General features: G+C 40.1%; 1 protein-coding gene across 5 annotated transcripts in view; it reads right to left on the bottom strand.

Annotated features, from left to right (window-relative positions):
* The window catches only part of LCOR (ligand dependent nuclear receptor corepressor), an 81324-nt gene that overhangs the window by 9480 nt on the left and 44000 nt on the right, over positions 1-27844 (bottom strand). For 4 of the 5 annotated variants that reach the window (XM_042789487.1, XM_042789535.1, XM_042789652.1 and 1 more), the window contains exons 5-6: positions 25456-25743; positions 22503-22596 (exon numbers count right to left, since the gene is read on the bottom strand). In XM_042789487.1, coding sequence (XP_042645421.1) covers positions 22503-22596; positions 25456-25743 — 382 coding nt within the window. Of the gene's footprint in view, positions 1-10014; positions 19667-22502; positions 22597-25455; positions 25744-27844 lie in introns of those variants that run through there. The other variant, XM_042789702.1, reaches the window with a different exon arrangement.

Here is a 27844-nt window from a genome sequence, read left to right as displayed (position 1 = left end):
AGCACACAGGGACTGCACAGGTATAGGATTTACAGTATGGGAGGGAAAGGACAAGTTATCTGGATTTCATCCTGTGCAGCCCGAGGAGCTTTGCCCACCTTGCGGAGCCAGCTCCCGCCATGCCCCTGACCCGCTGGTGGGCTTGCCACATCTCCACTCTTCTGGGTGCACCGGAGCGACACTGCGCTTGTTCTGCTTGTGAATGCCAGACACAGCTTTACGGGCAGCTCAGCCTGCCTGTGATTCAAGGATGTATTTTGGGGGGGGAGCAAAGGGGAGAAGAAAGAGAGGGAGAAAGAAATCAACTGGTTCATACCAACCTACCTGGGACGCTGGTCTCCGAAAACCTGCTGATTGCCAACTGCAATCTTCTGGTTTGCCCACCCCAAGTTTCTCACTATCGAACATGAAGCCTGTGCCCCTTTTGGGTTTCTTTTTTTAGCCCTTGAACATTGGTTTGATTGATTATAAGTTTACAGGTATGTTTTGTCCCTCAGAGGCGCAAGAAGCAGCAGCAGAACAAAAGTTCAAGGCTAAGTGTTTCTGTTCCTTTCAGACCACTCTAAGCACCAGGATTATAGTTCTGTAAAAGAAACAAAACATAGCTATAAACTTATAAAATCCAATTTAGTATTTTTATGGGGATGATCTCTTCCCTCCCTCTCCTCCTGTCAGACAGCTGACTCCGTGACAATTGGTGGAACACTGCCTTGCACCACCCAAAACCAGAGGTACCACTGGAGGGCCCCACCAAGCCAAAGGGTGCCTTGGAAACCTGGCTAAAAGCGGAGATTTGGGAAACACGGATGACTAAGAAGAAAGCCTAACTTGCAAGAGATGCTCTCCATCAGCTGAACTCAAAGCACTGACCATGCCCACCTTGACCCCAAGGTCGGAGGCAGCGTGTCTCGCTACCCTCGGGTGGCACCTCCAGCCCTGCCGGTTTCAGCCACTTCATTTTCTTTTCAGGGCAAGCGGAAATGCCATTTTGAGGGATTGCAAAGGAGGAGCAGCCTCTTAAAAGGAACTCACTCACCACTGGCAGTCAGGTGAGCTGACCCCAGCCCCAGGAGTGTTGTGAATCCTGCATGCTAAATGAACGCCTGAACGTGGCTGCGAGTTGCCAAAGGTGGGCTCACTTTCCCCAGTAGTGGGGCGGGCTGCCTGCAGAGCCACATGAGAGTCTCGCCCAGTGGAAGGGGGAAATGAGTTCTCTGCCAGCCCTGGTTTGGCTTGCTGGAGCGACTGGGTGAAAGCAAACGTCAGGAGGGAAAGGCACTGGACCAAGGCAGGAGGTGGTACCGCATCTTTCAGCGGCAGCCCACACCAACATCACCGCAGTGGACACAGACACGGCTACTGCCAGCTCTCTGCCTGAAATTAGTACCCCAGGGCAGCAAAAGGCAACCCACGTTGCATCTTTCCTGCTCCATTTGACACGCGGTATTGCGCTGAAACCCATCTTCACTCACAGCTGCAGCAAAGACCTCGTGCTTTGAGAGGTGGAGGTGAGGGGCCACGTCTCCTTCTGCTGGCATCACTCTGGGATGCCGCAATCCCTTTCAGGGGATGGGCAAAACAGCCATGTAAGCCACTGCAGCAAGATTTTCTGGAACTCATCTCTCAAAGCCCCAATTAAAGGCTGACACTGGATGTACCAGTTTAAATGCCTGTATTTCAATCCTCAGAAATATGCCTGGCACCTAACACTCCCCACACAGATGAATGAGTCCCTTCACACCTCTGTGGGTGCTACAGTAATTCTCTCTCACTGCACTGAAAAAAATAGAAAAGCAGCACAGAAAGAGCTGAGGCTCCACACAACAGTTAGCAAGGAGAAAAAGCATTTTTCTTCTCTAAATTAAAAGCTGAAGTTGTGCAAAGCACAGCCAAAATAACTATGGAAATATTGCTGCGGAGTTCTCAAGGCTCCTGAATTTATGCCGTCCTTGGTGACGTGCGTGGGGATGGATTGAGCTTGCATTTCAACTGAAAAGCAGGAAGAAACAAGTTATAGATGGGTTTTGTTTGGTTGGGGTTTTTGTCAGCTGCATGTATTTGTCAAGGTATCCAGGTTATACAATAAGCCAACTGACTGGATAAACAACAGACATCCATTACAGATTCAGAATTTTAACCCTTCAGAGTAGTGTCTTTTATTTGTTCAGTTGTTTCTAAAGGAGTTGAACTTTAAAAATCACCTTCTCCCCACCTGTAGCCAAATAAAAATCAAACAAACCAAAGTTGGTCCTACATTAAAAAAAAACAATAGCAACCTCAAATAAGTTTATCTTTTTTATATTCCTGTCATAGCTTCCTCCACTCCCACCTTCCCCAAGTAACTAACCCAACTGTATTCTACAGTAGTTTATCATCACTTGTGATACTTCTAATACAATATTTAATGACTAATTAAAAATCTTACCACTGAGCTATTGCTTTAAAACCAGGGGAAATTTATCATGTTGGAAACATTATTCTACATGCCAGCTTTCAAAGCCTTTCCAGAATTGTCCTTGCTAACTTTTCTAATTATCAAGGACATCTGGGATCTTCCCTTTAAGGAAAAAAAAAAAAATATTACCACAACTGTTTCTCTCTGAGGCAGTATTCAGCATCTTCCCTGAGCTAGGTGCTCTGAAAGAATAGATAGCACCAGAAGACCAGAACAGATAGAAAAACAGATAGCACCAAAAAACAGATAAGAAAAGCATGCGGGGGGGGGGGGGGGGCGGAAGAGTTCTTACAATGATTTTCACAGCTTTGCACATGTTTTGAGAAAAGCAGCATCCAGTTAAGCAAGGGAGAACGAACCACAGGGCCCTGTGGAGTAGGGAGGAATGCCCTGAGTAGTGCTGGGTATGAACTGGGAATGCACGCTGGCTCTGGACCCGAGGTGTGGAGGGCGCATGGCCTCTCCCCTGCTCCCCAGCCCATCGCCCAGGGCTCCCTGTCTGTCCTGCTGTAAACCTGGGACAAAGCTCTCCCTGCCCAGCCCTCGGGCATGCAAACACAGGTCAGCTGGAGCCACTGCAACCACAGAGGTTCAACAACAGGCAAACCCCCCACCAAAGGGGCACTCATCTGCAGTAAATTAAGTTTTGCAAGCAAGATATGCTGTGCCATGATAAATCCCACCTTCCCCTCCTATGCTGCACCTATACTGCAGGGCTGCACCTGCCGGGTGGAAGAAAACCCAAATGCATCAGATGCTCTGCAGACGTTGTTGGTCCCAGCTTCAGCAGGCACATTGCCATGCACAGCCACTGTCTACTTCTAGAAGTCTTCAAGGATCTTAAAGCCTGTAAATATCCAGGATATTTTTTTTTCCCAATATGGATATGAAAAACCAAACACGGCAACTAGGTAGAGCGCTTGCTAGAGCTAAACACACTCAGCACAACCTGTCTGCCAGAACTTGGGAGGGGCCCGTGGAAGACATTTGGAGAGCAGAGGGTATCTTGGGTGCAATTAACAGACATTGGGGGATATGACCCCATTTCAGATAACCTGGAGATTCAGATAATTGGGCCTCAGATAATCAAGGCCACGCAGTTAATAGAAACAGTACCACAACTCCTAACAGCAGCATTCCCCACGTGCTGATGCTATACCTCCTTGCACGAAAATGCCTAGTGAAATATGAATTACTGGTTTGATATGTGTCCATATTCTCTGTCAACTGCCAGGCTGAGCACAAACCCTGTTTCTGATGCACCACTTTGGCTGGCTGCTTGGGAAATAGGTTAAGGCAGAGAAGTGGATTGCAGCCCTGGATGCCTGGGGACGAGGCTGTCTCAGAGCTGACGGACTAGGTAAGCTCTATTTTGAAAGTGGGTTAATTTAACTGCCATTCAACTACCATTAAATGATGTAGGTTAATTTTATAGTCAGATAACTATTAAGAAACCAAAACATAAGGCAGGAAATATCTCTACGCATGCCAGTGGGGAGAGGTTTCTTCTGCGCTAATGCACACCCCTCCCCTTCAGCTCAAACCTCTCATCCTTCCATTTCTGTACATCCTTCACATCATCTCTTCGTTTTTTTTTTCCTAACCCTTGTCATTACGCACTATTGTCCTTCCTCCCCCTCTTAAGAGAGTCTATTCTCCTCTCAAAAATTCACCTTCGTATCCCAGCCCACAATTATTTTTCTCCTTCATTTACACTGTCACACATCTCAATGCTAAAGGAAGACTAACAAATAAATCTTGTCTGACCACAGCAAATGTCCACTAAAAAAGGTCCCATTTTCCCACACATCTGATATTTGTCCAGCTGTGTGGCAAAATGAGGCAGGGAACTACACCTTCCTTAGCATGGTACATGCCATCGCCACTAATACACCCAGTTTTCTTTAGGGTTATTTATCATATTTAAAACATCCTTGATTTTGGCAGTTTAACCTTTATAGTTGGATGCCGCAGTTAAAATGCACTTTATCTCTGTGCAATTTTAATTCCTGCAGCATAATGATAGGTATCGTTTGTTTCTTTATACTGGGGACAAAACCCATCAATTCCTGGTTTGCCATAAATGGAAAAATAAAAGGAAAAAAATTATCAACAACAGCTTATGCCTGCAAAGGAACAGATCCCTTGGAAAAAGCTGAAGTGACTCATCACTCCTCATGCACAGCGAGGAAGGAGAGAGCACCAGGCAGATCCCCCCCGAGATGCCTTCACAGATGCCTCCCTCTGACTTGTCCACCTCCCTGGTCCCACTGCTCCCACCAGCAGGAAAATGAGTCCCTAACCTTAGCAGAGGAAACTAAAGCTATGATCACCCATTAGCACATGCTGCCCATCAAGCACTCACAGATCTCTGCCGCAGAGGTTTTTTATTGTATTAACAGTAAGTGCACTACGCAAACCCTGAAAGCTCAGAGAAATGAACTCACACTTAACCACTCGGTGGTAATGAGACCACAGCACTAACAGGATGTTGGCATTTTTACCGGGCTTTGAATGACCAGAGAAATACAGAATCCCAGAAATCTCCAGAAATCGCAGCAAAACCACCTCTGAAAAATCGTCCTTGCAGTGACTCACACATTCGGATGGCGACACCAGAGCCTGAACCACGTACGCTGTGGGGATTTTTGACCCACAAAGGGCTGAGTGCCAGATTCCCTGTTGTACTGCTGAGGCCTTGCTACTCCTATTAATCTCATGAGGAAAGTCCTTTTTTTCACTTGGGAGCTATAAAAGAACAGACGAAACAGATAAAACCCAAACCCCACCAATCTGCTCTTTGCCAGCACTAAGCTACTACCTTTGTCACTTTGTGCTAGGTTACCCTGATTTTAAGCCTTGTTACTAATTATTACTCCTAGTTTAATAAGATCATTAAAGGAGCTGCAAGGCATATTTCTTTTAGATCCAGAATTATGTTATATTTGCTTTTATCAATTAGCATTCAGTCTACACTCAAACAAAAGTAAAGGCACCAATGTAAGGCCAGGTATAGGCAAGAAGGCTAGAATTAAAGTCAAGCAGTTACCCTTACTGCATACACTTGTGTCTGTCTATTAGAGAAAAGCCAATACAGGTCCTGAAACAGGAACAAGAATCTACTTTTTTTTTTATGCATCAGCAGAAAAGCTCACTGAATTACAGCTAGGCAGACCTCTAGCGAGCAGCGACTTTAGGTAGCTGTCACCATGGTCAACAATAACTTAGTTATTAGTGAACACACCTCAGGTACTGAGTAAGCTGGTTTAGCTTTCACAACTCAGGCTGATGTTTGATGGCTAGAAATCAGAAGTAAACTTCTATTCCCATACAAACAGAATACATTTGTTATGACAGTTTCTTATGCAAAACCTGTCTTTTTTTAGTCTCCTTTCAAAGTCAAATAGTTTGTTTTAAACCATTGCTAACACTTCATGCACAGCTACTTGTTTTAAAGGCCTTAAAAGAATCTGAGGAAGATACCACGTGTGACCAGAGCACATCTGAAAACATGAAAAAACTATACCACTACCTTCACCTAAAAGGGGAGCGTGGTGGAGTGGATTCTCCAAGAAAACACCTCAGGCTGAGATTACAGCAAGGGTCCCAGCACAGGTATCAGTTGTGCATATGAAAACCCCTTCACATGTGTGGGGAAGCTGTTCAGCTTCTCCTAGTGTCAGTTTTTCCCGCAGAGCCAGACTAACTCTCAATAATTAGTGTCAGAGCCTTCCTCTAGAGCTCAGTGAGAAGAAAAGCACAGTCAAAGGCTCGGCTTTAAGAAAAGAAACCATAAAAGCCCCTTTCAAAGTTAGGAATGTCATTGCAAAACGAGTTAAGCAAGCCCTACATTCTATTAGCTGGGCAGGAGGGATCCGAGTGCACGTCAGCAAAAAATAAACCCCAAAACCACAGCAGGTGCAACAAAACTGCTTATTTAGCACTATAATTTTCACAGATGGTTGGCTGATAACCCCGTGCAGACAAACTACTCCTCCCGTCACACGAGAGGAGCTGGTCTGCAGCTGGAGGCAGGAGTCCAGCAAAGGTGGGCACGCCAGCTGCGATCGAGCGAGCCCAGGTAACGGCCGCGAGGGAGATGGAGCAGGAGCGGCCACACGTGCTGGGAGAAGCGCGTTGCTGGATCCTCCGCTGGCTCTCGCACTGGCTGCGGCTGAAGCCTCTGCCCTGTCCTTCACCACGTTACTGTGGGCACTGGGTAAGTTACAGCCCAAGACTCCAGTTGGTCCCTCGGGGAGATGCAGCTGTATTTTCATACAGGCAAGCTTTCTGTCTTCAGTGCTTAAATTTCTGTGCTCTGAAATGTACCTTAAGCACTTCTAATTCCAGCTGAGCTTTTAAACAATTCCTGGAAATTTGAGCTGTAGCCATCTCATACAAAAATCTGCCTTTTAATCAAATGTGTATGGAATAGATCTGCTGAGCTGCATGACACCCGCAGAGGAGGAGGAGGCAAGAGAAGATTTTGGAAGTGTTCTTTCAAATGCAACCTTTAAATTTTGATATGTTAAAAGCAACCTGTAAAAATGAGATGCAATTGTTTTGTGCTCCTTTGTCATGATACTAAAAGAGAGCTTTTAAAGGTTGTGTTGTCTGGGGTTTTCAGGGAGGCGGGCAAGAATGAACTTAATTAATTCATAATTCACAAGTGTGAAGTCATTCAGATTTCTTCTGAATTTCCTACTAGACAACTGAGAACATCTTGGATTTTAAGTCACAGAGTCTGCATCAAACGTACCAGATCAGGGGAAACAGTACTCCCACAAATAGTGTTATTTGAGATCCTTCCAGCATTGTAACATCTATTAAAGTGTCTTGAGAATAACTATATTAAAAAAGATCAACTTTTATTTCAAGCCCTTTGCCATCTTCATTGTATCAAACACCATATTCCTGGATTTGCTCCTAACACTTCAAGCTCTGTTTTTGAAACTGCTTTTGGTCTGCACCTCTGTACATGAATCATATTCCTAAACAGGTCCAAGAACTGCTACTCACTTCCAGTTAAAACCACAATTCAGCAAGTACCCATGGCTGGGCATCTGCCAGAGCAGAGTTTGCAGATTAAGAAATTGGTGATTTGCTGAAGTATCTTCCTGAACCGGGATTTAAATCCTCCCCGCTCCCCCTAGACGCACTTTTGTCATGCCTCTAGGAAATCAGAGAGCTCAGCACGCTCAGGCAGGAAAGACACTGGTGAGCTGCCTCACCGAGGACGCCTGGGCAAGCTTTGCATTGCTGCAGCTTGACTGAGCAGCCACAACATGGGGGCTTGGGTTTGGTTGCACAAGAAAATGAAATTATGATGCTCAGGAATTTCCTTAATTAGATCAGCTTCACTCAAAGTTGATTGCCAACACAAGAGTGCTTCAGATCCTTCACAGTGAGGTCAGGCAGTTGCCTACTTTCAGGTCCAGCATTAAACCCAACCTTTGCAGGTAGTGACCTGAAGCTTTCTGCAATTCCCTTCCCAGAAGCACATATTTTCACAAAGGAACAATCAGCAGCACCTCTCATTTCACATCTGCTGGACTATCTGGATTGTATACAGCGACCCAAGTGTACGTGGGGGTACAGTCCACTGCTACTCCATGAGGTACCTGTTATTTCAGAAGGCGACTAGATATGCTCCTGCAGGTTCAGGAGACGCAGCTACCTCTTCCAAGAACAAATGGAGCAGCTCAAAACCCACCCTGTGGCAAAATCAACTGAGCCAGATTAGCAGAAGACTTTTAAAACTGCCTAACGGAGCTAATTAGGTTGCTTCTACAACAGGAGCAATGGAAGCTTCTTTCTGAGTCTGGGTACAGCATCTTGTGCACCCTTGTCATGATACGTATTTATGTTACAGAAAACAGCTTTAGAAGAAGAACTTGAGACTGTGTTCCTTTAAATCTGAACAACTTCAGCTTAACAGTGTGAGACTATCAGTAAATCCTCCAGGAAAACCAGAAAAACTTGGTATTTCTGATAATCACAGGACTAAAAGTGTTGATTAAAAATGTTCTGGGAAAAGCATGCAGAATGTAATACATCCTAAAGAATGGCAGATGGGAATATGGTTCATCAGTTTCAAAGGCTATTTTCATAGATTTGACAGATGTATTCAGACATAAAGAAAAAATATGATAAATGCTAGTTTACAGCACAAGGCTTTCAAGCTATTTACACATAAAGACTCACTATTCCTGAGTAAGTGTAAGATGTGGTCTCTAGTCAAACCAAATTTTTGAGATTTGTCCAGTAAAGCTAAACCAATGACAACACCCAGCTACCTTATCATTTTGCTTTTTATTTTTAATCCAGTATTAGTATACAATGAATACAAGTTAGTTTGTACCGTAACAGTTATTTAAGGATCTTAAAAAAAAAAAAAAGGCACTGAAAAATCGCGTTAGCAAATTCAAACCCTAAATTACCTACTTTTCAATAGCACAAGCTGAGAAAGCCCATTTCTCTGGAGAAAAGAAGCCTTGGCTAGGCAGTGTACAGCATTACAAATTTTCCTAAAGCTAGGAAATCCCTATGCATCACTCTCAAAATCATCCTAGGACTAAACACAAAGGTTAGCAGAAACGTCTAAACTCACATGGGTTCCATTATATACCACTTACTGTAACCTACTTTTTAGTATTCAGCATTTTGGTATCAATAATGCATAATGTCAAAAGTAGTTCAACCTAAACTACGGTGGCAAAAACGTAAACGCAGGTCTCAAGCAAAGGCCAGCTGCAGCGTGGTGCCACTGCTGAATCCGCCTTGTGCCCCTGTGCAGAAGGACACCGGGACAGAGCCGCTGGAGCTTTTCCTTAGGTTAAATGGGGAGCTGGGGGCCCGTCCCCCCTGCGGAGGGAGAGCTGGTGGCTGCAGAGAGAATAAAAGCAACACCGGTGCCTACTGGTGCGAGCAGGCAGCCAGGCAGCCTCCTGGAACCTTGGGCCCGTCTCCTCGCCCCGGTCCCGGTCCAGCCCCGAAGGCCAGGGCCCCGCCGCCTGACCCAAGGCAGGCACACCGACCGACCGACCGACCGACCGACCGACCGCGCCAGGCAGCAGCCAGGGTGCCCTGCTAGGCTCTCATCCTTACCACCGTTTCTACTTCGACTCAGTATTAAGTGGCCAGTGAACAAACCCGCATAATTTTTTTTCTTTTCTTTTTTTGGCCCCCTGCCCCGAGAGACTGTTCATTCTTCACTGGATAAATTATTTACCGTGAAAGAAATGAAGGTGGCTGGTAGGGAAGAGCAAATTAGAGTACGGGAGTTCATGAGACCTGGCTGCTACGAGACAGCGTTTCAGCTTTCACATGTATCCCCTACCCAGCTGCTAGAGCAGCCTTATCGCCAATCCTATTTAGGACAAGAATCAAACAGAGCGCACAGACTCCAAAGCTCGATCCTTCAGCCAGAATCTGCTTTACCTTCTATTTTCACTTCTTCCCCTGCTTCTCTCAATCTGTGATAGTTTGCATTTCATAACCTCGGTGACTAGTGCAGGCATTTAGAAAGCACACACTAGAAACAACAGAATTGGAACCCCTTAAAGTTTTTCACAACAAAATTTATTAGAAGAATAGTGGTTTTGAAAAGTCTAGCATCCAGTGAAAACTACCATACACAACGTTACAGCTGGGAATGTGTTTCCAAAATGACATGGTCAAATAATACAATGGAGCCATTAAATCTTACACATGCACAACAAGAGAATTAGCGCTTTGACATACAATGCAAAAAATAAATGGACCACATGAAATAAAAATTTTAAAGTACTTATCACATACATTAAGACACAGCTTATTTAGTCCAGTCAAAAAATCAGAACTGCATTAAAAAAAATTAATGTAGTGCAATCAAACCAAAAACCTTAATTTGTGATCATAAGTGCTCTACTACATAAAACATTGATCATAGCAAGGAACAAAAAATTCAAATCACACAGTACAAAAAAAATCTGTAAATAAATATAAACTACAGTACAAGAGAAATATTAAATTATACAATTCCGTCAAACTGTAAACAGTATATTGAAATGAGGTCCATAAGAGTAAAGGGGGGGGTTCCTGTTTTTTTTTTTTTTTTTTCCCATGACACTTGAACTTCTAGAGGTCAGAGAGAAATGCCATTTTCCATACTCTTCAAAGACTATGGGTTACATAAATAGAAAGAGAAGACTTTTTAGATGTAAAGTGTCAAATAATAAAGCAGAGGTGTTGCTGACTTGTGACTGCCAACAGATCACTGCAAGAGCAGAACAGCAGATTTTTCTTTAAAGTTTCGCCTCCTCGCGAGCGCAGCACAGAGGCCCCGTCACTACAGATGTTCAGTGCCAACACGTGCTGAATTCATGCTCAGCATTAGAGAGGAGACACCTGCTGAGGGTCTGGCCCTACCAATTAGGTGGAAGCAACTACGCACACTTGGACCTCTGCTGATTATCTGACAGGTTTACACGCTTGTCATACAAACACCAACTTTGGCAGAACAATTACTAATAAACTCAAAGCACTCCCGGCCCATTGGTTTCCATCACAGTGGCCAGTGCACAGAATTCTCTAAGGACATTGCATAACTAGAGTGTAGAGGTCAGACAGCCAAGGACCCGTGCTTGAGGTTAGAAGTAGTTATGGTGAGAGAGAAGCAAGAGCCACGTTAAGAAGCTGCTGCTGCCGTTGGCAGAAGCAGTTGGGAATGTGTTTCATTTTTAGCTGCGCTGGCTAGTAGTGGCATTTTAAAATATATAAGTTTAAGATAACATATATACTATATATGTATATAATATAATACATATTATATAATATACATAGGAATTTCTTACAATACATACCAGGAACCCCCACGCGATCTGCTCAGTAGTAATAACTGAATATACAGAATGCCACTATAAGTGTCTGAGGCACTGTGTGCTGGAGAGTAAATATGCAGCTTTAAAATCCGTTTGGCTGAGTTATACCTGGATACCTGAACTGAGTTTTAAGTTGACATTCATCAAGGATGTGCTATCAGCACGTCAAAAGAAAAGCAAAACAAAATACAAGTCACTGCTAGGTTTAAGAAGAGAGTACAAGTACCTGAATTGAGTGAGGATAGTGTGTAAACTGTCCCTGAGGGTTTTTAAACAGTGTGTGTACAAGTTGGATTCCTAAGAACATTAGTTTAAACTTACATTGCGGACTGATAAAATACCAATGTCTGACAATTTAACAAGTGGAGGTTAGAAAGAGTTATGAGCAAACACTCAAAACATATTTTATACATTTTAAAGCAGCAGTAAGCTGCTGTAAGCATACATCCCATCAGTACAAGCAACACATGGGACTCAGATAAAGGTTTCTATTTGCAAAAAGCCCATCATATATCGATAAGTAAAGAATATTCACCTGCTAAATTAGAATGCACCTAGTTACAGACTAGCAATTCAAGATTATTTTTTTAATCAAATACTTTGCTATACTTTGCTATTACATACTAAAATTCCTTAAGCTCACTAATGCTGGTATTCTAATCTATTTTTTTTTTTAAATGTTCCCCCTTCATTTAAGAAATATACCATTCCACAACTTAAACATTAAGATCCATTTTCAGTCCTTGGATGTAAAAAGCATGTCAATGAGTTTATATTAAAAATTTACATGGTAAAAAGGCTTGAATTTCAGCCAGAGATTCTAAATACTACTCATTCCCTGAAGGCATAAGGGAGAAAGAATCCCTACCCATTTTTCTTGTGATATAGTTTTCAAACTGAACATTAAACAATGGTCCAAAATGTTTTTTCAGTTTAGGGAAACTTCCCTTTCCCTACCTATCATCCCAGATTCCAAAGGTCAAGCCCTGAAATGGTCTATTGAAATGATTAGTTTAAAATATCAGGCATGTATATATACATCCCCCGCCTGAACCTCAGAATATTTTGTTGTACTAGTCTTTAAAAGACAGATTAGTATCCCAAGAGAACTTATGATCTGACCTGAAAAGCCATTAATGATCCTAGATTGTACATTTAAAATATCTCATAACCTGAAGACCAGATTTAATTAAGACTCTGGCATTGTAACAGAAAAAGTGCTGCAGTTATTTATCCCTTTTCTGGTACTTTAGAATAGGTCAGACAAGTGCTTTTTATAGTGACAGTAAAGTTTACGTGCTTTCATGCAGGCATAAAAAATATTATCTGCAAAAATATTTGAGAAATGTAGCACCAAGTAGTTGAGAAACTGTATTAGTAGCTGTAGTAGTGTCTTCATTATTTCTGAATAGGAAAAAACATGAAGTTAGACTGTACTATGTGATGACCACAGAAATTGTTTTCTGACAGTAACTTTTCCTGCTCCAGTCAGAATGAAGACTGTGTCCTAATCCCTGCTCCATAAAATAGAGTATCATCTTGAGTCCTTCTGAATTATACTTACCAATTCAGTAGAGACAAGCACAGGGGTAGGGGTGGGGATTTGGGGATATATTTTTTTTTTTGTTGTTAAGAAGGTGAATGAAATGCCCCAGACAGGCCAAAAAATAACCTTCCTTCTAGTAGGTCACCCAGGAAAATTGATTTTGCAACCAGGCTAAGAGATTTTTGTGAGGATTAAATAAAGCTCTCTTAATATGAAGTTTTTTTATGACAATACCTGAATATAGACATAATTCATTAGGACATGAAGTCCAAAACTGCTGTTGTAATACTGGTATAGACACTTTGCCCCGAGAAAAGCAAGAACAGGAGAGAGGGAGAGATGGACACTGGAATGCTGTAACTACTTACATTTTTTTGATATATGTGGAGTGGATTTACGGATCATTTTGAGTCTGCAATATCTCTCTGCTTAGTGATCATCACAGTACATTGTGTTTATACACTGGATAATTAGAAATTAATTACTGCAGTGGCTATTTTATTTGCTACATCCATCGGAACTGCATATAACTAGCAGTGCAGATTTTCAGGTTTCTGAAGGTTCTAATTACTGAGTTTTCCATATAAATTGAGATCGAGTGGAAACCTTTATAGTACCAAAACTAGTCATAAACCATTTTTTTTTAGGTATAGCTTTTTAAACCAATATTAGTCACAATTATCTACTGGTACCAAGAAAAAGCAACATTGACCTAGACTGAAATTACATTTAGTTTCTGAAACATTTGTGGGGAAAACACAGAAGTTTCTGATCCTCATTAAAATTAAGGTAACAACCCTCCCTGTTCTACCCCTAACACCTGGCAGAGAATTTGAGCTATTTAAAATATTGTGACAAAGCTTTCAGTATAGATTAATAACTTTGCCTTCGGAAGAGTTTGGACTGCAACAAGTATATGCATTCTTACACTGGAGAGTTAAAATTTTGTCTTCACTTAAGAAAGAGCTCTTTACATTACAGATGTAGCCACACTGTTTTTGAGAAACAAGGGGAACAGCACAGTGTTCCTTTCACTCATCGGACACCGTGTTCTTCTCCTAAGACTCAAGGACATCTTAAGAGCATTACTTCAAAGTAAACTGGAAAGAAACCACATGGTAATTCCAGTTTTGCCTGTGTAACAATTGTTGCAGATGATACAAAAAGCAATTCAATCAGAAGTAAAAAGTTGTTCCAATCTATACAAAGCATACTCAACCCTAAAGCCCCTGAATCACTTTGCCAGCTCCTGTGAATTTCCAGGCAAAAGCAATGTACTCTCAGGCTCTCATGAAAGAAATATTTAGACTCAAATGTCGGCCTGTCACAAGACAAAGCACAGACTATTCCTTGTCTGCTCTTAACCGGTCTAAACACATGTGCAGTTGCCTCCCATGTTTAGGAATACCGTTGAGCACTGGAAAGCTCCACAAAAAAGGTGGTATAGGAATTGTGTGAGAATACAGAAGCTGAACGTGTTCCCTGACTAGAGGTACTATGCTACTTGTACACCTGCATTATTAAAAATAATTTGTTTTCTAGTTGCCATGAAAATTCAGACTCTGACTTCAGGTCTAGCAATAGGGTTGGTAATGCAAGCATCGAATTATGAGTTCTCCAACAGGAAGAAAGTAAAGGCATACCTGTATTGCTTATGCAGCAACTTCTCCTGTGCAACAGATAAATTCTAAAGGAAACTGTCTTAAGCTTAAAAAAAAAAAAATAATCAGGGAACGACTGGAAAATAAAATATCTTTTGACAGAAATAAAAAAGAGTCCAGAAACGTGTCCTTACAATATCTAACTGGAAACGTTCAACTCTATAGCTGTACTCAAGCATTACGGCCACAATAATGCCTACAACACTGTGGAATGAGGATCCAGCTGGCTGAAAGTGAGGTAATAGTTTGTAATAGGTCAGAGTTCTAAAAAAGCACTTTTACATCTTACAAGTCCAAATAAAAAAAAGGACACATTTCATACATGTTGGGCTTTCTCACCAGAACTGTACGATAATTAACTCCACACCAGGACCCCTACCACACTAAGCCTTACTCATCTTCAATTATATGCTGCAGCAAAGATTTACCAAGCGACACCTAAACTTCAGTACAATATGAAACTTGATTCTTAAAACTTTATACACACAAAATATAAAATTACTTTTCTAGGATGGGGTAGGGGAGAGGGATTCTCCTTCATGATACTTGGACTGAAAAACTAGTTTTCAGAGACTGCCACAAATATTATTCACAGTTTCTTGCTGTCAGGCTTTTTCAGCTACATCAACGTAGTACACAACAATACTGTTAAGTCCAATAACTACATCTGATGGACATTCTCGGGAATAAGAGAAAACTAGTGACAAAAAATACCCGAAAGGCCTCCTCCTAACGACATCTCGATTTTTACAGGGTTGCAGTTTGTCTATGTTACACGTTAATGCGATCTCAAAAGAGTAGCAGGAGAAAGATTTTAAATCTTCTCTCCTGTCCAAGTGATCCAAGTAACATAAGCATCCACTTACCAGAAATAACGTGAGAAACAAAGCTTTTGTTACAAAGACAGCAGTGAACCACACCTTCCCACACCAAAATATGGTCAACCAGGGGTTTTGGCCATGCAAACTGCTGGTCAGCAGAAAATTAAGCATGCTAATGGACAAACATTAATTTCAATCATATATTTAAAATGATCTCAAATACTACTAGTTAGCTACACTGAAAAGCGCCTGTAAAAAATATGTAGTGAAAAATGAAACAAAACATTAGTGATCACTGCAGCACTTAGAGTGATACTAGTCTTATGTGATGAATCACCTCAGAGAAAATACATTAGATGGGACTTTGAAACAAAAAGGTAACATTAAAAGGTGCACCTGAATATTACAGACTAAATTTACAAAACCTACAATAAGGTAAAATATATATCTTTTGAATATTCAGCAGCTTTTTTTTAAATTTGTTTTTATTTTTTGAGAGGCTCATGAAATTTTAAAAAGGGACCACTAACTAATCTCAACCATGCTTCACAAAACAATAATGGCTATTTCATATTGCAGTTACCAATGTAATGCAATTAGTGCTTAAAAAATAATCTACACTTTTTTATTTTTTTTCCTTTTTAAACAGAGACCTTTGGAGGAAATATGGTTGTTCAAAAGCTTCTCGAAAAAGAAAGATTACCTGAATATTAAGTTATCACAGATCAAGTGTTGTGTTTAAAAGCTTTGCAGACATGAGTATTACAATCTTCAGGTCTCAGGACATTTCAACTGAGAAAGTTACACGTTTGGTTTGTTGTTGTTTTTTTTTTTTTTTTTTTTTTTTTAATCCACTTTCTAACCAAAGCAAATAAAGAGTACTCAACTTCTCACTATCTATTTACAATTCTTAGCCTACAGTCTGAAATGACAAGACAAATTCTCTTTTAAAACTGCAGCATTAAAGGGTAGGCACACCATTCTTCTGCTGCACGATTGTCACCCACTTAAACATACACATACAAAATATTTAGGTTAGTAAAATGAGCACCCCACATACACTACAGTGACAAGTTTTATAAAACTCAACTCATGTTGCTTAAATAAAGACAACTGCAAAAGGTTAAACCTCTCTAAACAGTAAAACTGTGTTACTTTTTTTTTTTTTCAAACTTGCAGCAAACTTTCTACCATAACCTCCAACAGCAGATGAAACCACACGTTTAACTGCGCCTTTATTGCAATCACCAGCTAAACTGGAATGTATTGCAGAGTTTATATACTGCTACTGAGCTTAAACTGCTTAAATGCCAAGATGACAACTAGAGAGCTACGAGGAACCAGGATTCTGAGTACTACAATATATTAAGTAAACAAAACCAAAGTATACTTGGGGCCAAATGCCCAGTCCGTTTCAAGAATGAGCAGTGCATATTTAAAATGACAGCAATGGTGTGCCTAACCTTTGAAAATATGAAGTTGCTGGGGAGGGGGAGAGGCTAATAGAATCAACTGTTCCAGAAATCATTCAGCATCCCTAGGGATATCTAGGCCACCCTCCCATGAACTTTGAGAAACTACTTTCAATCACTGACATCACTTAATGCTCTCACACAAAAACTCCAATGCTTCATTTTGTTGTGCAAATGGGAAAAAAAAATGGTAATTCTATCTACCTTTTGCACAGATTAAGACCAAATTGTTTCTACCTGAAGAATCAGCAATTCTGATTTGGTCATACTGTGGTAAATCCAGTAAGCTCCACCTAGTTACTGACCACTCCTGCAGAAAGTATTAAAGATAAAAGTTCTGTACAAAATTTATCCTGGATCTCCATATAATGATAACGATATCATCATTAAAAAAACCCCAAAAACCAAAAAAAACAAACCAAAACAAACCAAAAACAAAAAACCAAAACTGGATGTGTGGTTTATGGAGTGCTTTTACGGTGTTTAAATGCTTATTCCAGCATGTGCTAAACCACTATCAAAATAGATTAAATAAAAACAACAACAAAAAAGCAGGACTTAGATTAATTCCTGCTACTGGCAACTGTAATATTTAAAAAGGAAACACCCATTCATTGAGTGTTCGACCCTGACAGTATTACAGATAGATATGATGCAGAGCCTGAATTAGATCAGGCTACCAGTGTTTTACTTCTTCCCTGAACATTAACAAGCTCCTTCACTAATGTGGATATTTGGGCAGACTACTGAGGTTGTAACGTTTGAGATCACTGTTTTGTGGGCTTTTTTTTTTCCTTTTTTTTTTTTTCCTTTTTCTTTTTTTTTTTTTTTTTTTTTGCAGTATCACAGTAGTTTGTTACATAAATCCCCCTCCCCCAGATTAGAGTCATTTAAACTAGTTGTTGGAACCACTTAGTTTAGTAAACTCAGAATCAAGTCTGTAAAAAGCATAAAGGTCACAAAGAACCATAGTTCTGTTATAATGAGGCATACCCTAATACATCATTTAGTGTACCCTGACTGCTCCTGACTGTGAGAAGCTTGTCTTCCGTGAGATAAGGCTACATCCTCAAGCAGGTGAGTCTAAATATCACCCTTCAAAAATATCAAACAAAATTACAGCGAAGGTAGTGTTACAAATAATTAACTGACATATTCTGAAGGTAGTGTATGTAAGTTTTCCCTCCCCGCCCCTCCCCTCCGGGTGAGCACTAAGCAGACAGTGAATGGTAAGTATGTTTAATTTAGAAAGAAAACAGTGGAGAGCCTAATTAGACCCAATTGATTATCCATCTAATAAACAAATCTCTGAGTTCAAGAGAGGTACCATTTTTAAGTAACTTGATTTAGCTTAAATCTTTTAATCAACTGGATCAAAGAAAAGGAGGGGGAAAAAAGATTTCTGAAACATTTTGAAGAATGACAGTCTGATTCTCATTTGAAAAATGCCTGTTTTTAGGAGAGTATCAGTTTAAAAAAGTGGACTTATTTCTATAAAGGCAGACATGAAAAATCCAACACCAGAAGTTCAGGCAAGCTCTACAGGCAAGATGTCCACTTCCACAGATCTGCATTCTTTGTGAGGTAACTCAACTCTCTATTACAGAGAAACATGCAAAAGGCAAAAGAAAAAAAGAAAGAGAGAAAAAAAAAAGAAGGGGGAGTAGTGACGAAGGAGGGAAACTGCACCATACCAGGCTAGAAAAATTTACAAATGTGACATTCAGAGCACACCTTTCGCCTGTGTCCACACAAGTCTATGCTAAACTGCAAAGGAAAGAGCATTGCAGTAAATAGGAGAATCAGGTGCGCTCAGTGGTGGTTGAACTATGCAGTAGTGCTCACCCAGTTTGCAAAGTAATTGGCACTCTACAACATCCCTACTCGTCTTTCAATTCATTCGCACTTTGTGCTGCTTCTCCCTGGGGATCTAATTCAATCTTTACTGAAACATCCTGCCCCTCCGACCTCATTAATTTCATTTTTTTCTTTGGAGGGTTTTTCAAAGTGCCCAGCCTCTCTTTAACTTTGTACTCCAGTGTACTGTGGGGGATCCCATAAATACTCTGAGCTTTGGAAACACTCATTTTCCCGCTCATAACCACAGAAATTGCTTCCTCTAGTATCTCGCTGTTGTACTGTCTGTATCTCCCTCTTTTCTTCCTAGGTTGCTTGGAGCCAGGATCTCCCTCTTGATCTGAGGTGGGATATGGCTGTCCAGAGGTAGACTGCTCAGCATCTGAGCCCCAGGAATCTGGTCCAGCATCCAGCAAACTTCTCCTGTTTTGTTTTGGAAGGATAGCCCTTAACTTTTTGCTAAGTGCGCTCTCCGTTTGTGAACCCATTACCAAAGAGCTATAGCTGTACTGGTCACCAGTGCGGGACTCCCATGAAAGGTCCATGCCTCGAACTTGTGGTATCTTTAAATCCACAGGAGACGAATGGCTCACGTCCTTTTTCCCATCCTGTTTAGTTTGAAGTGCCATTTTTTGAAAGGCAGAGTTTTCTGTAAGAAAAGGAAGGTCACTGATGTTGCTGAGTGCACCATTTCCCCTGAATTTCATGCGGCTGAAATTGAATTCGTAGTGTGGTTTTGCCCAAGAAGCCTCCCTGGATAATATTAAGTGCTGTCCATGATTCTGTAGTCCAGAAGGCCCATGGCTGGCAGCTGTAGAAAACTGGTTTCTGCTCAGCAGTTCTTCACTAATCTGGAGTGATCGAGCCAGCGGTACTTTAAGAGATGTGGAGTGGCCATAACCTTCCCTGGTTCCATCCTGCAAGCTTCTTGGAGGTACCCCATCACCACTCTGTAGTCCCTCCGGATGGTGCTGGCTGGGTCTCCCAGGTCGCCTAATTGGATGGAAGGAAACTGATGTGAGCAGGACTTGCACAGGTAGGGAGGGATGGGTGAGGGGGCCACTCCTTTATTAGAAGGCCTTGCTTGGGTAACATCACTTTTTGTGTTATTTATTTTTCTCTAAATTTTTGGTTTTTTTAGTTTATTTTTTTATTTTAATTTTTTTTTTTTTTTAAGTCTCAGCATCAGTCAGTTTTAAAACTTGTTCGCAAAAAAAGAGAAGCTTTTTGGGCAAAGAAAAGTGAAACCTGTTGGCTGGTCTCTGGTTGGGTTCACAAATTCTCGGAGTAGAAAAGACTTCGCGCAAGCGTCTGAAAATAGCACCTTAATTACAAAGTAGTAATCAATCGCCATAGATCTACACACAACTGTGTTACTGGTGTGACGTTACCACTAAACAAGTACAGTAATAAAAGAGTAAGCCAAAGTGCAACATATTCAACATGCAAATGTGACTGCCACCTGCAGTATCTACACGTAGGTGGAAACCTTGGCTGGTGTTCGCTTACATCATATTGAAGAATTGCTGCTCAGGATAAAAAAAAAAAAAAAAAAAGCTTAACAGGCCTCAAAGGTATTTGCTTGACTTTCATTAAGCACCAAATATGAAAGCTGGGATACTGCAGATCACAAAGGAAAACACCACATCACACTAGACTTACCAAATTGCTCTCTTAACAACTAATTGCTTATATACACGTCCCTGATTCTCATTTGATACATAGCACGGCTAGGGAAAAAAAAGATTCTAGCTCTAACTGTCATCCCGATCAAGGGTTAATAGCAGAAAAAGTGGTATGTATTTTCAACATTTTCCTTTCATCACAAGTGTTCTTCCTATGACACAAAGTACTACTACTGCAGATAAACACGTGTATTTTAATGGTTGCTTGCTTAGCCCCCTGCAGTAACTAAATCACACTAGTTTCAAAATCCACCTCCAAACTTCTCCATGTTCAATATACAGATTAACAAAGAGACTAGTAAGCAATTCTATTTTAATGTTCTGGGACACTATACTGGTGTAAAGCCCTCTAGCTAAATCAGCGTTATTTGAGGATAGCATATATACTACTGATAAGCTACATTATTTTTTTTAACATCACACATGGATTAAAAAAAAAAAAAACAAACAAAAACAAACCAAACCAAAACTAGTCTTTAGAGAAAAGACATCCACTGAAAGGACCTGGCATGTTACATACACAGTGCTTGATACACACACTGCTAGTTTCTCTCCAGGATGCAACAGGCCATAGCTGAAGTGGGTAACAAGAGTCAACAAGGATTCAGAACAAAATCCAGATTAATGAATGAAAGTTTACGATTCCAGAGAACTCTCTCAAGCAATATGCCTTCTCTGCCCCTTCTGCAACATGTATCAGCATCAGAATGCGCACCAGTAACTCTACACCTAAATAAAGGTCACACTGGCAGCTTACTAGGACAAAGGGTCACACCTGATTTCATTGATGCTAAACAGCCTGCAGCCACTCTCAGATACCACACACCTGTAGAAGTCACCACAGGTACCAGCATGCCACATCCTCACTGGACCCACCAGACTGATCAGACAGTGCCAGATGATGGCCCTGCCATCCCTGTGTGTTGGACTTTGGCCCTCACTTGATACACAAACAAGGGAACAAACAATACACAGCCTCGGTGGCTTCTGCTCCCTTCCTAGGAAAATAAAGTTGGAAATAATCTGCTCAGAATTGAAAGAAGAGCTGGTGAGGAAGGTTTATGCTAAAGAATTGTGAAAAAGTATTAGTACTAACTTTTAGACAAGGATTGAAGTATTTTATTAATAGATATATTAAATGGAAAAAGTAATCTTGACAGAATAAATCTGAGACAGTAATGTTTTTCCAAAGAGAAATGCAGAAGTTAAATCAGTTGTTAGCAGCACATGGGATTGGTGGTAGCGGGTTGTTAGTTTAAAATTTTCAGTTTTTCCAAAGGCTATCAAAGCTAAATCCAGCAATTAAATTGGAGTCTAAACCATATACTGTTTCTCTACTTCACTAAAAAAAGACTTGTTCACAGTAGCTTCAAGATAAAATTCTCCCATCAACACCCAAAATCCCTCTTACTCCCAGTCAGCCTCTCCATTTACAATTAACTCAGTCCTAAGAATAAAGGGTTTCTAAATGTATGCAAACAGTGACCATTAGTAATATGAAACCTAAAAGAAATTTTTTGATATAACATTCTTTCACACCTTGAACTAATTAAGACAAGGAGTAGTACAATCACTTTTTTTTTTTTTTAAACTGTTCACTCTTACAGTACAATTGCAAATCCAAAAAGCCATATTTAAAGTCTTCTGAACTACCAGACTCCTCCCAGCTGCTCTCCTTTTTTAAAGTTGTGGTTTATGGTAGGAAATATTAACAAAAACATGCAGTGACTCAAATCTAATTCAGTTTGGTTCATCACCCAAATCATCGCTACCCCTCAAATAAACTTCCCTGTTAGCTAACTTTCCCCTAAGTGAAATGAAATCTTATATTTAACTGAGCTTGCATCTCCACAGACATCACTTATCACTAAATCCAAGAAACAGGTAATGGAAATATTTTTGACTAAGTACTAAATGGGCCAAAATAACAGATATTAGAGTTCTTCACTGCAAGTTAAACCTGTCTCAGTTTGCAACAACTCTTATTTGGCAGGTAGGGTGAAGGTGTTTGCCAAAGGTACAAGTTGAAAAACACATTACTCTAAAGGGTTAACACCAAAAGTAAGTTAAAATTAACAGGAGGTAAGCACACATTTTTAGTAAAAAACAATTTTAGGAGGTCATAGTAAGTTGCTTTCTCTTACCCATTTCCGGGAGTACTGGAGCACCCTGGAGAATGACTCAGAGAGGTGCTGCCGGCACAAGGACTCTTCTTGGTGGATAAATCAAGCACACCGTCTGTAGAGACAAAAGAACAACTTCAGTCTTTGAAGAAGCAGGATCAGTCACATTGTCCCTTGACAAAACAAGCCTTTTGGACTAAAGTTATATTTAGCACACAGCATTTTCTATTTTATTTTATTTTTAAACAAACAAAGGCTTGGATTTGTTTGTAATGTGGATTACAAGGGACTTCAACATAGCCCTCAGAAGTCACAACACAATTGGCAAAATTAAAAGTGCACTAGTTATGAGAGCCAGAGATTAAAGGATTACCTACAAATGACAGTTCAAGATATAACACAGCCTATTGTATAACTAACCCTCAGCAGTCCCAAAATGATAGAATCTTCAAATTCCTCAGATATTGCCCCCCTTAAAGGGGGGCTTTAAGCCAGCATATGATTTTTTTTGATTCAAATCTCTGTAGGAAAATTAATTGAGAATTTCATACTGGAAACTCACTTTCAAATGAACACACACAAATGTAAGACTCCCCCTCACCTGGCAGCTATCTTCATCCTTTTTTCCATGTCTCCAGTGGGTCCCTACTGGCAAAGCTCCTGCATTTCCCCTCTCTATTGTGCCATTTTGCTCCCTCTCTTCTTCCATACACTAATATTTTTTTCCTGCTAGACTGCTTCTTCCATTCTCACCAATGGCACTTCCTCACACTCACCCATGTTCCTCTGCAAGCCCTTATGTAAACTGCATTTTCTAGGCAACAGAAAAGGAAGCGCTTTTCTGATAGAAAAGCCTTGTCCCACTGCACTGAAAGAACTTTAAATCCTGGTCATTTTAACACAGGCAACATAGTCATAGAAGCAGCACAGCCATCTGAAATTCCTGAAAACTTTGAAACAAGGAATGTACCAGGCAAAGATAAATGAAACCTGTTGACAAGGTAAACTAGAGACATTTCAGAGCTCCTTGCTCACTCCGTCTAATCAAGTCAATACCACCCAACACAAGAACAATGTAAGATGGCTTTCAGTTGCTTAAAGTTCTCATTTGACATATGGTGAAAAAACATGATAAACAGTGAACTAGAATTAACTTATGGAAAGCTGTTCCACCCACTGCATTTGGGAACACACCATAACCCAAACTTAGGCAAGGAAAGAATTCAATCTTTCTTTTGAGCAACACTTATGCAGCCACAAGATACAGAGACTGGATCAAGTAGCACCTCCTTTTCAAGAGGCTACACTAAACATCTCAGGCTGCAGCCAGAGGCATTTGCATCCACTCTTCCTCCACCAGAAGGGTCATTACGACCTAGAAGTCTCTGAGGGCAAGCAGAACCAGCCTCACACACCATGGACAAGTTTACAACTAGCTGGGTTCCCCTCCACCCACTAGAATAGAAGCATAACAATAAGCAGCACTAGCAGTCTTTCATGACAGCCTCTTAAATCCCTCATTAACAAGTTTGGCAAAACCTCTTCCCAATTACATTAAATGTAAATTGGAAAAAAATAATTAAATCAGCAAACAGATTACTGTATAAGTTAATATGCACATGTTCTAATTCCATAACAAGTGTTATGAACATTATAAATTATCTTACAGCTTTTTCATCACGTGGTAGCTAAAGAACAGCTCATGTACATGCTTTCTTCTTCACCATACAATCCTCTAATTTAAAAAATAACAACCAAACAGAAGCAAAACTGATTCTCTCTCTTCACAATGAGAACAGTTTAACATTTTAAATCATGTATGCAAGACACTCATGAAATACATTTATAAAATTGGCTAGAAACAAATATCTATCAGCTAAATGTATAGGTCCCCACTTCAAATAAAACACTATACAACCTTTCACTGCAGTTTTATAACTGTAGTGTGACGACAACTTTCAGTAAATGCTGTAAGTGCAATAAGTGTCCAGACACCCAACCTGCATATTGTTGGATACATAAAATTAACCTTTTTACAAAAGGCTTCATAGACATAAATTCAAAGAATAAAGGGATCTCTTAAATTCTGTATAAGCTAGCAAAAGGCTTTTTTTTTTTTTTAAGGCACTTTTTCTACTTGAGGATATACAGCCTACTTTGTATTTGATAGAATGATTTCAGATGCTAACACATTTCTAAAGAAGGGTAAAGGGGCTAATTTTAATCCTATCAGTAGGATACACTTATGATAACCTCTATTCAACAATTTCAGAGAACAAAAAAACCCATTCACATACTGTAGTCACTCATACAATTTGCTTGTTAAAAACATTTTTCATAGAAAGCAAGGTTTTCAAATTAAAACAAGCTCTGCAACACTGTTACAAGTTATTCAATCTGTGCTCGGCAGAACAAGTCTATTTTTAAGGTAGAAAAGAGACATTTCTTCCAAATACATAAACCTGGAAGCTTTGTACAGTTCATGGGTATCATTTTTACAGCCTTTACAAAGCAATTTTCTCATAGATTTTTTAAAAGATACTGTTTTCATACTAAGACCAGAACGAAAATAAAAGTCCTTCAGTCAGACTGTGTACTGATCTTCGGAAAGGAGACAAAACATCATGGTTTTCATGACCACATGAACTTGTCTATCAGCAAACATACAGTCTATTTTGGCAGACTGTTTCTTACAGCTCCCAGCAGGAACAGCACACTCATCCTCAGACTTTGGAGCCCATCCATCCCCTTTGCCCCTCTTCAGAAAAATCTCTCATGCCTATGGGCCTACATTCTTTCAAAAAGTGTCTTCTCTCCCAGCCACACCTAGCTAGTCATCATTTCATTGTAAAAACATCTACTGTTTTTCCACTTTACATTTTATTTAAAAGTGCAAACTTCTAATTGTTAGGTTTTGCAACAAGAATGCCATTTACGGATGCCGTAGGATGCAAGACGCTGATAAGAGTCCTACCTTGTTCACTAGGTTCTGACTGAGACTTTCTGACAGTAAGGTCCAGAGGTGAGTCTTGGTCAGCCATGAGAAGTTTGCTGAGCACAGGGTTCTGAGCAGTTGCAGCCGTGGGAGAGGAGGCGACCAGAGATGCTTTCAGCAGGCTTTGGTTCTTTGTGCTATTGGGCTGGCTGGAGTCCTGAGTAGAGCTATTTTTTGAGGTATATTCAGCAGCAAACTGTCGGATCATTCGCTGCATGATCTCACGGGCCACTAGGGGAATATTAGGGTCAGAGACCCTAGGACTGTCTGTAAATATTAGAGATTTTTTTTAAGGAAGCACTTTAAGTAAAACAGCTTTTATATTAAGTCATTGTTTACTTGGAAAAAAAAAAAAAAAACAAAAAAAAACCCCAAACAAACAAACCAAAACCAACCAACCAAACAAAAAGACAAAACAAAACACGAAAGTCAAAGATAAAATAGTTTCTGTATAAAATGTACTTTAGTCTTAGAATAAATTCAAGAACCACTGCTGATTCTGGTATAACCTTCCCCAAATAACAGGTTTCTAAGAGAAATATGCAATCTCATCTTTTGTTTTCAAATATAGATATATTTGACCAGACCTTAAAGAGGTGTATAAATGAAAAGGAGAGCTGGACTCATGAACAAGAGTACCAAATAATGAAGCTCATTCCAAAAAAATTGAACAGGCTTTCAGTGGAAGAACTGAGCAACTTACCTGAAGCTACAGAAGGGGAGAAGGGGGAATAGAGTTGCAGCAGTCCCCTGCAAATTTACTGGGAAATAAAGCCCTATAGTTCTGATCCTTCAAAATAATCGACGAAGATCAAACGTTCAAGTGTCTTCCATCCCATTCTATCTAATCTTTTTGACATTTATATCTTTATATTCAATGCAACACCAGGTATTACTCAAAGAGCTTTCATATATACAAAAAAAATAAGATGTGTCACATGAAAAGTAATTCTATTTCTAGAAATAGAATATTGCTAAACATTGCTAAATCTATCAGCAAGAAATGTGTAATGGAACAGGTAAATATTCTAACTTATTTATATGAAATAGTGCATAAATACAAAGGTCTTTGGGAATGTGGGCCAACCAAAAAATATATTGGCAAAAACCACTATTTTAGACTAGTAGTAATTTGTGATTTCAAAGCAAATCTGTAACTCCTAAATCACAGAAGCTAAGTCCTGCCACTTCACCTCAAACACTGCTTCTATTCTCTGGTCAAATCAGGGTAAAAAGAAAAAAAAAAAAAAAAAAAATCAAAATGAAACTCCAAATCCGCAACTCCTCCAGAAATGGCTCAAAAGGTTTGACTCTGTATTTGTGAAGAAACATTCAGAGAAAATTGTGCAGTAGAAAACCAAACAAATCTTTAAAAGCAGCTCTCAAAACAGAACAATAGTAAAGTGTTTACTTCCTCTTTAAAAAAATTGCTCAGGTTGAAAGGTAATCTATTGAGATTGAACTATTAGAAGCATTAGCAAAATCTTCTTTGGGACATCTCAGCACTTTTGCCTTTTACCACCACTTTTGACAAAAATGCATCAATCCAACAAACCAGCTTTATAGTATCTGCAAAGGATGATTGACATGAAGGTTTGAGCATGTAGTTGCCCACAAACTAGAGAGCGGCAGTAAGCAGCTACTGTGTTTCTTGATGAAAAACCATACTGAGCTTTAAATACTTAATCAGGCCCAAATTCTTTCTTGTTAAGTACAGCTTTCTAAATATAAGACTTTATACAGTCAGTATACGTATTCTTAGAGGTATAGTAGCTGTAAATTTCTGAGATGGTTATGTAAATACTTAATCATTTTCTTGTAAAATCTACAGGATATTTTATTGTTGCTAAGGAGGAGGCACTAGAGTTTCAAGAAATCAAGAGATGAGCCAAACTTTATTTTTAGGTATGTTTATATTCTCATTTTCTTCCCAAATGGTCCACAAGGACACAAGCCTGGAGAAGCATGGAGGCTTTTTCTGCTATGGTGACATTTCTTCCATTTTCTAAACTCACTACCATAACCTGCTGAAGGACATGTGAAAGGCTCTAGGAAAGCCCAGAGGGACACAAACAAATAGTATGATCACACTGATGCCAACTATTTGGCACATGCTTTAAGTGTATACAAGTGGGGCTGGCAGGAATGCAGAGCACTGGCACCTATGTTTTCAGAAGAAGAATCATGCCTTTACTGTGCCTTTATGTTCATACGTACAGTTCAGTAATGCTTAGAACTGAACGTATTTCAAAATTCAGGGAGAAAATACTATACATGCCTACTGCTATAATCTGCAACTTCAAAGAATCAACACAGAGCAACAAGTGACAGCTTTCTAGTGCTGCTCAAGATAAACTATCTAATTCAG

This window comes from Tyto alba, unplaced genomic scaffold (assembly GCF_018691265.1).
Source record: "Tyto alba isolate M040663 unplaced genomic scaffold, T.alba_DEE_v4.0 Super-Scaffold_1, whole genome shotgun sequence".
NCBI classification, from domain to species: Eukaryota; Metazoa; Chordata; class Aves; order Strigiformes; family Tytonidae; genus Tyto; species Tyto alba.
The sequence above is the reverse complement of the archived record's forward strand: the minus strand, read 5'-3'. Positions and strand labels throughout refer to the sequence as shown.